This window comes from Daktulosphaira vitifoliae, unplaced genomic scaffold, assembly GCF_025091365.1.
Source record: "Daktulosphaira vitifoliae isolate Bord-2020 unplaced genomic scaffold, ASM2509136v1 Scaffold_2, whole genome shotgun sequence".
In the NCBI taxonomy this organism is placed as follows: Eukaryota; Metazoa; Arthropoda; class Insecta; order Hemiptera; family Phylloxeridae; genus Daktulosphaira; species Daktulosphaira vitifoliae.
In genome coordinates this window covers 44,843,515-44,857,403 of record NW_026099573.1, presented here as the reverse complement: position 1 = coordinate 44,857,403, position 13,889 = coordinate 44,843,515, and the positions used below count along the sequence as shown (strand labels likewise).

The 13,889-nt window shown below is 32.3% G+C and overlaps 1 protein-coding gene across 6 annotated transcripts; it reads left to right on the top strand.

The window, feature by feature from the left end:
* The first annotated feature begins 7,834 nt into the window (after nucleotides 1-7,834).
* On the top strand, nucleotides 7,835-13,286 carry LOC126899255 (uncharacterized). 6 transcript variants are annotated; one of them, XM_050673946.1, is made up of 11 exons: nucleotides 7,837-8,003; nucleotides 8,118-8,153; nucleotides 8,399-8,428; nucleotides 8,956-8,988; nucleotides 9,568-9,600; nucleotides 9,861-9,887; nucleotides 10,074-10,088; nucleotides 11,091-11,114; nucleotides 11,628-11,781; nucleotides 11,870-11,941; nucleotides 12,690-13,286. In XM_050673946.1, the coding sequence occupies exons 1-11, from the start codon at nucleotides 7,839-7,841 to the stop codon at nucleotides 13,055-13,057; spliced, it is 957 nt and encodes a 318-aa protein (XP_050529903.1). In that variant the 5' UTR covers nucleotides 7,837-7,838; the 3' UTR covers nucleotides 13,058-13,286. The 6 variants fall into 6 exon arrangements, with proteins under 6 accessions (XP_050529908.1, XP_050529904.1, XP_050529906.1 ...); XM_050673947.1 differs by lacking the exon at nucleotides 11,091-11,114 and having other exon boundaries at nucleotides 7,836-8,003; XM_050673948.1 differs by lacking the exon at nucleotides 9,568-9,600.
* Nucleotides 13,287-13,889: the final 603 nt, after the last annotated feature.

The window sequence follows — 13,889 nt, the reverse complement described above, 5'->3', positions numbered from 1 at the left end:
TTTGTCGTAAATCGTGTTTATCACAATATTACAGTTTAAATATTTTTCTGTAAAAACGAAAACAACGACGTTGGCCATTTTATTCCGTCAAGAAAATCAACGTCTGGAGGATGTCTTGAATAAATCGATTCACACATAGAAGGCGGTGTTTTCCGTCGAGTTTACTTTTATAAAACAACGTTATAGTTGTATATATATATATATATAAAAAAATTGTCCCTCATGATTGCAATGTTTTTTTGTAACAGTTTCGTTAGAGAGTAGCGATTATATAATATAATATTGAATATTTCGTTGAAATGTTTCGACACTCTCTGTACGTATTCGCCAACGGGTGGAAATATTCAGTACGCTTTTCCATAACGAAGTTTACACCCAGAGAAGAACCTCGATCTATATAATAAATTCATTGTTCAATTTGATAAATATATCATTACTATTGAATCAATGATATATTTATCAATATGATAATTTTGGAAAATCAACAAATCAACGTAGTTTTTTTTTATACTAAAACCTTAGATATTTACCTTTCATTTGATATCATTTTTTTGAAAATCTATCACATAACCTGCTCATTGGGGGGGATTTAAAATAGCAACTTTTTTACAAAAACTAACTTTTTCAACTTAATTTTTAAAAATGTTCCGGAAATACTGCGTCCTTCAAACATATATCAAATTAAAGCTTATTTTATGTACTATAAAACGAAAAAAAAATATTTGTCCCGACACTTTTTCTTCTACATTTAAAAGGCTGCCGTAGTTAAAAAAACACTATTTTTTTGTTAAAATTTTGGATATTCGATTTTAAATTTTCAGCTTAAAAATGCTATAACTTTTTGAAAAATGAATATATTAGCACAATTTTTATTTTCTATGTACATTATAAGTACATCTTTCATTTGACATACTTTTTATTAAAATTGGACAATTTCCCCTTATATAGGGGGCGTTCAAAACTTGAAATATTGTAAAAAACATAGATCGTTTTCAACTGAACTTTTGAAAATGTTCCGGAAATACTGCGTCCTTTAAACATATATCAAATCGAAGATTATATTATATACTATCAAATGAAAAAAAAAAATTTGTCCCGACGACCTATCTTCTATGTGCAAATGGCTTTCGAAAATTAAAAAAAAATGTAATGTTTGCGATAAAAATTACCTTTTATCGGGATGTTTTTTGTACTTAAAACTTCCATAACTTTTTCAAAAATGAACAAATAAAAATAATATTTTTTTGTATTGAAACCTTAGATATTTCCCTTTCATTTGATATAATTTTTTTTGAAAATCTAACACTTATTCTGCTCACTGGGAGGATTTAAAATAGTAACTTTTTTACAAAAAATAACTTTTTCAACTTAATTTTTGAAAATGTTCCGGAAATACTGCGTCCTTTAAACATATATCAAATTAAAGCTTATTTTATGTACTACAAAATGAAAAAAAAAAATTTGTCCCGACACTTTTTTTTCTACATTTAAACGGCTGCCGTAGTTAAAAAAACACTATTTTTGTGTTAAAATTTTCGATTTTCGATTTTAAATTTTCAACTTAAAAATGCTATAACTTTTTGAAAAATGTATATATCAGCACAAATTTTTTTTTTCTAAATACATTATAAGTACATCTTTCATTTGACATACTTTTTATTAAAATTGGACAATTTCCCCTTATATAGGGGGCGTTCAAAACTTGAAATATTGTAAAAAACATAGATCGTTTTCAACTGAACTTTTGAAAATGTTCCGGAAATACTGCGTCCTTTAAACATATATCAAATCGAAGATTATATTATATACTATCAAATGAAAAAAAAAAATTTGTCCCGACGACCTATCTTCTATGTGCAAATGGCTTTCGAAAATTAAAAAAAAATGTAATGTTTACGATAAAAATTACCTTTTATCGGGATGTTTTTTGTACTTAAAACTTCCATAACTTTTTCAAAAATGAACGAATAAAAATAATATTTTTAGCTTCGATGCGAAGCTGAGAAGGTATTGGTTTTACTAAGATGTGTTTTTTTTTTTTTTTGTGTCTGTTACCACTTTTTCTCAGCTCTCACTGAACGGATTTCTTTCAACGATACGTCAAAAGATCACAAATTGTATCTAGTCGAAGACATTACCCTTCAAAATTGAAAAAATTTCCCTCGTTCCCCGTAAATGGGGGAAACCTCCAAAAAAATTACAAATTTAAAAATCGCTAATTTTCGAAATTTTTTCAATTTTTTTTACTAAAAACTGCCGTAACTTTTTCAAAAATGAATATATCAATATATTTTTTTTTTATATAGATGCTTGATGTCTTTACCTATCATTTGGTATATTTTTTTTGTAAATTTGACACTTAACCTGCCCACAGGGGGGGATTTAAAATGACAACTTTTTCACAAAAAATTGACTTTTTCAACTTAAATTTTGAAAGTGTTCCGGAAAGTCTGACACTTTTATATATATCATAAATTAAAGTTAATGTAGTGCACTTTATTTTGAAAAAAAAAAATTTGACCTCTGGACTTGTCTTCATGGTGAAAACGGCTACCGAATGCTATTTTTGTGTGAAAATTTTCGATTTTATAATTTACATTTTTTACTTTAAAGTGCTATAACTTTTTAAAAAATGTATGGATCAATACAATTTTTTCATGAGAAGTAGTATTTATATACATCTTTCATTGGATATACTTTTTTTTTAAATCAGACTATTTCCCTATATATGGGGGGGCTTCAAATATAAAAAATGCATATAGAAAGTAGAACTTTTTCAACTTAACTTTTGAAAGTGTTCCGGAAGGTCTGACACTTTTATATATATCTTAAATTAAAGCTAATGTAATATACTTTATCATGGAAAAAAAAAATTTCGGACTTTATTTTATCTTCAAGGTGAAAATGGCTACCAAATGCTATTATTGTGTGAAAATTCTCAATTTTATTTTTTACATTTTTAACATTATAATGCTATAACTTATTGAAAAGTGTATTGATCAATATAATTTTTTTATGGGAAATACTATTTTTTAATAATCTCTTTTTTATTCGACATACTTTGTCTTAATCAGGATATTAATAAGGAACTAGCAGTTTATGAAGCTTTTGGACTAATCCACCAATTTTTTAAAATTAAACACTATCTAAAGATTTGCATCGAAGCGTTTTTTTTTGATAGTGATATACTTGATCCAACTATGCCACGTCACCACTGTGCCGCGACCCCCCTGTGCTGGTTTTTTTTGTATTGAAACCTTAGATATTTCCCTTTCATTTGATATAATTTTTTTTGAAAATCTAACACTTAGTGAGCAGAACTCACTGGGGGGATTTAAAATGGTAACTTTTTTACAAAAAATAACTTTTTCAACATAATTTTTGAAAATGTTCCGGAAATATTACGTCCTTTAAAAACATATCAAATTAAAGCTTATTTTATGTACTATAAAATGAAAAAAAAAAATTTGTCCCGACGACCTATCTTCTATGAGCAAATGGCTACCATATTCAAAAATATGCTATTTTAACAAATTTTTTTTTTTTAATTAAACACTATCTACAGATTTGCATTGAAGCGTTTTTTTTTTTACTTGTCTTGAACAATAATTATTTATAAGAATAGTTATTTTGTTCGTATTAATAAAACATTATCATAAACCCTTGATAAAATTTCTCTATCAAAATTGATTTAGGTATTTCTTTGAGTGTAGAGGGTACAGGGCTCATAGTTTTGGAAATACTTTTTACAATTAGCAATTCGCGAGATCACTACCGATAAAAAATCTGTCGTCCTCCCACCTCAACGACCGGATAAGAACGAAATAATTAAAACCCTAATACAAATATTTAAATATTGATATTAAAGTAAAACCGTTTTTTTAAATAAACTCAAATAGCCGAAAAAAAAATTGTAAAAAGTCGCACATACGCGTGTTTTGACATTATCGACGCTAAACACGCGCGCGTGTCGTTTTTAAATCGACAAAATTTTCAATATAGTTTCAATTTAAATTTGAACAATTATTATTTTTTTTATATTAACGTAATGTTAATATAAATATCCACGACGAAACTCGCATCGTCGATGTATTTTTTATTTAAAAACGCGTATTTTATGATGACCACGCCGATTGCCCGATTTCGGAGGAGAAGTCACACATCTGCCTGCCCTTCCATCCCTTGAGAAATTTTTCTAACACATCGTACGATTTCCAATCGGTCTATCTATCGATGGACTACTGCCGGGGGATACTATTGGGGGAATATTACTGGGGGGAATTTAAGTATTTTTTTTTGTTAATAGTTTGTTTCCCCAACGGGAGTAATGAAAAATAAAAGAGGAAAAATCACGGTATAAAAACATTAAAATGCAAAATCATACCTCCGATGAGACCCCCCGCCCAGTAGAGTATACCTCGCCGGACGTGGAGCCTCCGAGTCGATTATTTCCCGTTTAACCGACAATCGGTTATTACTATTGAGATTATTAAGGTAATTATTTTGCGCGCAGAAACTACACGTGTACACCGCGAGCGTGGAAAAAAACCTTCGCCGTTTCCGTTTCTATTCAACAACCCAACCCGTCGCCTCCTAGTACTCTTTCGATTCGAATAAGACTCGAGATTTTGAAATGCTTATAACCCAACTATAATTATACCTGTACTTGTAAATTATACCCTTTTAGTTGTTTTCAAATAGCTATCGCGGCAACAGCTAAAGAAAAACATATTTTTTTATTGTACACAATGGGTAAACAAAAATAGAATAAAAACATTTTTTTTTATTTATTCCGATATATTTATTTTGTTTTATTTTCTATTTAGAACGGAAAAATTTTGCGTCGTGCGATTGATATTTCCAACTGGCAAAAACGGATCATCGCGCGTATGACTCAACAAAACAAACGCACGTGCCGGTCGTTTAATAAATTTGCGCGTTAAATTTACACGGTTCGATAAAACAAATAGCACGTTTTATTTTTGATTAATCGGCGCTGTCGATGTGCGTTCAAAGGGAATACTCGGAAGAATAGTCGGCAAATATTGTCGGATATTTTTTTTTTAAAGGTCATCTCGCCCCGAGCGCCGTTAACTCGCCCCGTTCCTCCGAGATTTTCTATTTGTTTCCACCGGCGAATTAATTTTTTTCCCATTTCCCGACCCGATGTGAACGGTTCTCGACGGCAACTCGCGCGTGGCCGCCGCCTCGTCCGTCCGCGTTAAAAAGCGACGGCCCCGTTTAAAAAATCTCCGCACAAACATCGTGCGCGGGCGGAGTTATCGTCGATCGGGTAGGGCTAATATGAGCCGCGATATTTATGTCAAATCGATAGCTACGATTAAAAAAGCGGCTTCAAATAGTATACTAACAGTAAACTATATTACAGTACTAGTTACCGTATTACGGACCTAGTTAGTGTATTATAGTAGAAATAAAAAAATAAAAAACTCTGCCACATTTGAAATCTCGGCTGTGCTGACCGAGAATTCTTGTCGGAAAGCAAAGTTATTGTCGAAATCGACGATGCCCTACAAACGTGACGTTTGCGATGAATACGCTGCACGTACTGATTCCGTTAAGTTATTTTCATGACCGATTTTCCTTTTTTTCCAAGGCGCGGGTCTCGTTTGAGAAATGCACGACACGTGCTGCCCATCACGTGTAAATAATCTCCAAACGATAACAAAAAAAATATATTTTTTTCAGTGAAAAACAACGATGACACAAACAAACTATTGTTTTGTATTGATTCAATTGCCGCGTCATAGTTTATTTTCGCCGCAATCGACACTCGTTTAAACTTTTCTTATTCGAGGAAAATTTTTTTTTGGCGATTCGTTTATCTGCAAATAATACTCGATTTGAAATATTGAAAATTACCTATACCTCCTTCCCCCTCCCATCGTTGGAGACCAGTACCCCCTATAGAAGACTCATAACCCCTACAGGAGACCCGTTAGACGCCAAAGAAGACCCATACCCCCCTAAAGACCTCCGGGAGAGCCGAATCGCTTTGCTAGAGCGGTTGTAAAAAAGGTTGTTTTTAGATATGCGTTTAGGACGGCGGCCCGGTGTAGGAGCCGATCGCGCGACAAGCAGGCGGATTTTCGTAAACAGGAGCTACCAAATGTGGCGCCACCACCACGTTGGCGGAGGTTGGGGACATAAAAAATCAAAAAGAAAAGGCGGGCTGGTGGTCGATGAAATATTTTGAAATTTTTCTTTTGCCCCGCTATAACACGTCGTGACGTTGTATGGCGATAGCGAAAAATGTTTTAAATTTTCAGACATCCAGCTAGCCCCCAACCTCCTCAAAAATGGGAGTGCGCTCCTGACAGCTTCGAAAAAGTGTTGTGCTCCTCGACCGGCTTCGTAAAAGTAGCGTACTCCCCAAAAGTTTTTGTAACGCTTAAGCGCTCCACTTCATTTGGCGCAACCGATCCTCCCCTAATTTAATGGTGGCGGGTTATCAATGCCACCCCTTCTCCGTCGATACCGGAATTCATTGTCGGCTCGCAGAAACAAAAGACAAACTTAAATATCGAGATTGTGTGTGTGTATCCGACTATGTGTCGGATGGGGAAAATCTCGATGATTAAGTTGGATTCACAGGAGAGCTTCCTTTCAATTTTTGTTTTTATCCTAATTATTAATAATAGAAGATTAGAACGCGTTCTAATGACGTTATTAAATTTGGTCGATAATATTATCAAAATTATCCAATATTATTATTATTAACTTGGATAAATTATTTTTTATCCGATGATTTGAATGTTATCGAAACAGAAAATAAACGTTGCGATTATTAGCGAGTCGTAGAAAATGTTTTTGACGATATTTTTACTAGAAATTTAATTGTTTTCTATCAATACGATTGTTAAATTAATTAATTAAAAAAAAAAAAACCTCGAATATCACACATATTAATTATTATTATTATATATTTATATATATTAAATTATTATATATAGCCTATTCAAAGTAGTTGGGACTAAGGCGAGAAAAATCAAGAAGATTATATTATTATATATATTATATTTACGTAAAAATTGTATTAGTATTTTTTTTTTCGAATTAAAAACAGAAATAAATAGTTTATTTTTTATTATTACGTCGTTATAATGTATTTACAAGAGGATATTTTTTTAATAAAAAATGTTCGATAACAACAATAATTGATAATAAAATGTATTTTGTACGGCTTTTAAAAACGCGTTAAAGAATAAACCCGTTTAAAACGAATAAAATTTCCCATAGGGCCAATATGAGTTTTGACGTTTTCGGTGTTTAAAACTTTGATAAACCCAATACACACACACATACATACAAACATATATATATAGTTTTAGGGTTGGGTTTGGTTTGGTCGGGTCTGTAAACCCAGAAACGCCTAACGGAAGTTCCAGGGCGGAACACTACAATACCGAGTGTGAAAAAAAAATGGGTCTGTAATCCCATTTCAGCGGAGACGTTCATTTTTTGTGTTTTCGGCACGAGGGGTGAGTAAATTTACAAGAATTGTGTTGACATGTAAATCGGAATTACAAAACGATACGAAATCGTCGACTTGTTATTCGGCGGTTTTCAATAGCCTTGGATACGACTCGTACAAAAAACGACACGATTTCTCTTGCCGATTAAACAAATAAAACACAATCGCGGTGTTTATTCTGTACGTTTTAAACCTGCAGGGTATTTTAAGCTCTCGAGTGACGCGTTATTTTCGATACTCTCTGCGTCGTCGGTTCGTTTGTTTGCACAAGGGTGTTTGGACTTGGTTGTTTACCGTCGGAGTATGTTTTAGAGAGTTGTTTTTTGTCTTGTGGCCGCTATAAATGATCCGAATCGACTGCGCTCCGCAGACGGTGGATTTTTTCGACCGGAAAATTTTTTCAAAACAAAAAAAAACCACTATGCGTACGAAAACTCTAGTGTTGTACTTGTGCGCTGCCAGCTGCTTTCTGTGGAAAAGTGCGACCGCGTCGCCCACTAATCACCAGGTATGAGATTCGTCTAATAAATAATAATAAGAGTTATCCATACGATGTCGTCAATCGAGTTGATTAAAAACAACATTTAAATCGAGCGTTTTTATTGTTTTTTTTTTTATCTAGGACGACAACGGCGAATCCAACAAAAATTCCACTAAAGTATGACGAATAATTATTTTTTAATACAAATAATTTTCTAGAAACAATTTTATATCAATAAATAATAACGATCGATAATAATAACAATGATAATTGTCAGCTACCTACGAAATATTGTCGGTAGTTTTCAAGTTTATTTTCATTACGAAATTAATCGTTTCGTTCGTCGAGGTTGTAAAACAAAAAGCATAGAAAATTTTTATTTTTAAATGTTATTTTGTCTTATCATCTTTTTTTTTTTCCAGGTGCAATCGGAAAGCGCACCCGCAAATAACGTGAGTACGGATTTCACCGTAAAAGGGGCCGTTTGTTTTCAAATTGAAAAAGTCGAATATATCGTGTTGGCGCGATAAAAAAATCGAAAGGCAAACTAATAATTGCTCGCAATCGTTATTTAATCTAATAAGCGAAATTTCTTACAATTGTTACAATAAGCGATTATTTTCAGTTAAAAAAAAAATTAAGACTTATTTATTTTTAATAATAAAAAAGAAAAAAAAAAAAAAAAAATTGTTAGTTTGCTTTATTTTTAGTGTTTCCCCTACGAGTTGCACAATTTGCGTTGCTCGTACGTATCGTTGTTCCTCCTCGACGAGTACACTTGATCTGTGGTCGTTATCAGCCCATGAAAATGTTCCCTGAGAAAAACTAAAAAGACTATTTTGAGATTTATATAAAAAAAAAATAATCATTAAATTTCTTATTTGATTTCACATAATTCGATAATCTATCGGGTTTAAAATAAAGCGTAAATATTTTTTATTATGTAAATGTTTTTCTTAATTTTTTTTTTTTTTTTTAGGTGCAACCAGAATGTGTACCGGCCAAGAACGGCGTAAGTGCAACAACGTCACCGCGTAAACGGCGCTGTTGGTTTTCATGTTGAAAATATCGAATGTTATCCGGTGGAAGGAGGGGGATATATTGGAAAGGGGTGAAATATAAAATCGCCGCTGCTCGCGATTATTGTTTAAGAGCGTAAAATAGTAATTTTCAGTAAAAAAAAACAATTGTTTGTTTTCAATAATAAAAATACCTTTTCGGCTTCGCATCGAAGCCAAAAGTAAAATGATAGTTTTCAAAAGAAGATAATAACTTTTAATTATTTTATTATTAGCGTTTCCTTACTGATACGCGATTTGTGTCGCTCATACGATTCCTCCTCGACGGTAATCGTCCTATGGGAGGACTAGTATAGGAAACTCCATCTTAAGTCATCGTCGTTGTCGACCCGTTAGAGTGTTTTGCAAGACGAACTAAAAAAAAATTATTTTGAAATTTAAGAAAAAAAAAAACCAAACCGTTTAATTTCATAGACAATAAGGTTGGGTATTAAATATAAATAATATAGGTTCGGAACGAAGCGTAGATATTTTCTATTTCTGTTGTGTAAATGTTTTTCCTATTTTTTTAGGCGCAACCAGAAAGCGTACTGACCAAAAACGACGTAAGTGCAACGACGACGTCACCGCGTAAACGGGACGGTCTAGTCTAGTATGTCGACAGTTTAGTTTTTTATCACCCCTCGTCTTTCTCCTTTCGCGTCTAGATGACATCTAAGTGCGAAGGGGAAACAACGAAAAGGGATGAAACGTAATCGTTGCTGCTGTTGCTCACGATTACGTGTTATCTAATCGAAAAATAACGAGTTAAATTAAAAATACTTATCAAACTGTCAATAATTCTTATCAAAATTGTATGTTTCAGAACGACGAGTCGAAAGAAGCGAGCGACGTGAGTTTATTTCATTAATAGTATCTATGTTTCTACGTATTGGACCCGGAGTCGGGTTTAATACATATTTTATTAATAAATATTTCGGCAAACGATGTGGTATTTAATGTGGAGGGGAGGGGAAGCATACAGTAGTGATGACGTGCGAATTTTTATTGCATTGTAAAAGATAATTTTTTTTTTTAGGAACAGTCGAAAGAGGTAAGTCGAGCATTAATTTATTACGGTAATTTGTGAGGAAACTTTGAAAAAAAAAAATAATGAAGAATTAACCACCCTTAAGCTGTTCTTACAGCTTCCGACTCTTCTCTTCTCATAACATGACCAAACTATCTAAGTCTATTTTCTCTCATCTTATCCACGATTGACGCTCACCTGTACTTCCTCTTATATGCTCGTTCCTTATCCTAATCTTTTCTAGTTACTCCACTCATCCATCTAAGCACTCTCATCTCTGCTCCACTTTCTTATCAACCTCCCAACACTATGAACCATACATCATAGCCTTATTACAGTCTTGTAAAATTTACCTTTCAGAATTACAATTATACTCGGAATAGTCGAAATTTCGTTATGATTATATTTTTACAATTGTAGTATTTTTAGATTATGTTAAATACATTTGTTTTTATTATTTATATTTATATTTAATAATTTACAAAGAGTAAAATAATTAATTTTTTTTTATTAATTATAATTTAATATGTAATTTTTTTTTTAATTTCCTCACAAATAACCATAATATGTGCTGTACTGTGTAATATGTAATGTTTGTGCTCGTAACTCGATAAGTATTTTTCGCGAGAAAAACTAAATAAAGCCGTTTCGAAAATTGAAAATTAAAACAAATAATTTTTTTATTATTACCGTTATTAAAAACAAATAACAAATAATGTGCTTTTAACTTGATCTAAAAACGTTAAAAGTGTTAATATCAAAATAAAATTACTATAAAATAATATAATTATAATTATTAAATATAACGGAATCATAATTATTATATCGTAAGTCATAGAAGAAATAATTCAAAGTGAATATTATGGCAACTCACTGCGGCTGTAAAACTGTCACAATAACGATCTTACACGCAGTTCTACTGTTTACCGATTTTCATTTTTTTTTTTTTTTTAACATCATCGATATTAATAAAAAAATTAACAATCGCATATGTAATAATAATAATGATTTTTATATAAATTTAAGGACGAATCTGCAGAAAGGAGGAGAGTAAGTTTACAAAGAAAACAGTTCCTATTGAACTAATAATAATCATTGTTGTTGAAGTTTTCTGTTTGTGTTTTCTGTCTGTGGGTGCAGCTCAACGTGATCTAAAAAAAAAGTTTTTGCCTTATCTTAACGATTCCTATATACATTTATTATTTAAACACGACGCGTTTAATATTTTTGTGAATCCCTTGAAATGACACATTTCGAAAAAACAAAGGGAAAAAAATTTGGTACTATTTTTACATTGTTCGTCTTTCTGTATTTATTAAATTATTTTTAACGACGAAATTATCAACAAAAAAAAAATCCAAAATCGTTTTTAACACTATCTATTTTTATTTTCATTAAATTTAGCATAATTTGCTATATTTTATTTAAATATACGAGTTGTCAAGTAGATCTGTTCCACTCTGTACACACACACATTTATGTATAAATTCACGTTTATTGATGTCTACAATTTTTATTGTTGATAACAAATAAAAAAGTCATATTTTGTCTTTTCCATAATAGCTCAAGGAAATTTTAACACAAGCATTCAATGATCTCGATGTTGATGGGGACGGCGAAATTTCAAACGTAGAATTGGAGGCGTTAACATTGAAAATGAATTGGAAAAATTCGGCAGAGAATAATAATAAATTATTCATGGCATTCGATAAAGACGGTAATTGTTGTTGATAAGATAAAAATTTAAAAAAAAACAATAGCGATTGTAAAATTTCATTTTGTTTGCGTTCTCGTTCATTTCGCAGGAAACGGAATGATAAGCTTTATGGAGTTTGAGAATTTGACGAGAAAAAATCCAATCAGCGTGAATACTTCGAGTAAGATATATAGATACGTTGTCGGAAACACCGCATCGAATTCTTGTGAAAAATGCGTAAAAAAAAATATTTAATATATATATTAAATATATAAATAAAATAAATGTAAAAAATAAATAGTTGCGATATCTCATCTTACAGCCTAGTCGGCAATTCGTGAAAAACATCCAACTTGTGCTTTGAGCTCGGTGTTTGCCTTCGGAACACGCTTGGGGTGCGATGGACATACGATTCAATGATAAATGACGCCTGTTTTTTATTCTCGACGAATCGCTCGTTGTTGACATTTTTTACATTGTTTTATCGATTTTTTTTGGAGAATGACGGAGTCTTTGTAAGCAAAAGCGAGGCTCGACGTCACTCTGCACCAAATACGCGATGAAATGGCAAATGCTTTTGTTCTAAAAAGAACAAGTTCGGCGTTGAAGACGCGCCCGAGTGTCTGAGCGAAATCACGAATTGGCCATACGTTTTTACACTAACGACACGTAGTATAGTATAGACACGTAGTATCGTATAGACATGTAGTGCAGTATGGTATAGGACTCATAGTATGGTATGGTAACACACGTCTATATTCTATAACAACGTGGCCATAATGGGATATCGTAATTTAGTTTGCGATTTAGAAATTTTAATTTTTTTTCCACTCGACGCGTATTACACGTGGACTTTGGCAGATGGTTTTCGTTGGCATATAACGTTTTTTTTTTAATAATATTTAAATAATTTCTATCCAATGTAATAGGTTCAACGATGGCGGATCGGTCTCAATGTGAATGTCCATCCGGATGTAATTGCGAAAACGAGAACGGTTGTCCGTGTGGGGAGAACGTTAACGAAGGAGTACGAGTGAAAAAAAGAGTAACAATATCTATTTCGAATAAAAAAAGCAACGGAGAAAGTCAGGAGGAAAACAGCGAAGAAAGTCAGGAGGAAAACAACGAAGAAAGTCAGGAGGAAAACAACGAAGAAAGTCAGGAGGGAAACAAACGAGATAAACAGGATGAAAACAAACGAGATAAACAGGATGAAAACAAACGAGTGAACCGAGAAGAAGGCGTAAAAGAAAGTAAGGATGGAAACAAAGAAGAAACTAACGATAGAGATAAATAAAAGTCGACAAACAAGTGTAGTTGGATACACTCGTTTTGTTTATGAGATTATACTAGAGCTTTTGTTTGTTATTTTAAAAAATATTTTTCGTCTAAATACAAAATAGTTTACGGTTAATTATTATTATTATATATATATGTGTGTGTGTGTTATATGTGTGCATTTTAAATATTTCTTTTTAAAAAGTTTAATAATATACGAAATAAAAAAAAAATGTTAATTCTCAGCACCTCGTTGTAATTATTTTACGATTTAATCGTTTTTTTTGTGTTTTAAATCCATTCGTTCGTGTAAATGGGGTCGTCCCCTAGTAGATAACGGGTAAAGCGTATTGCGATTAAATCCAACGGTAATATAGAATTGGAAAAATTTGCGATCGCGTATTTTTCTTCTTATTTCTGTTGGTAAAAATTATCGACCCTCGCCGATTTAACGCGCGTTCAATGCGCCAAAAGAACCCCATTTTAATCCGGTTGAACCCGTTGTCATGGTTGAATTTTTTGAAAAAAAAACCCCCCTCGAATTTTAGAAATTCAAAAAAACATGGCAAAACTAGGCTATTCAAAATGGTGGCGTTAAAAAAAAAAAAAATGTTTCCGCATTTTAAAAACGCTATAACTTTTTCAAATTTCGTCTCGTCGAAATTTTCAAATGATAAGCGAAATTCTAACAAGGATACCCCTCGTTGAACCCGAACCGACACGACGAGAGCTTTCTTTCGGAACAGTTTTTGGCGACGAACCCGTGACGAATCAGAATACGGGGGAGGGTTTGAAAAGCGCTACCGGCTGCCGTAAAAACACTACCGCTGGTTGAAATCGTTTCTTTTTAG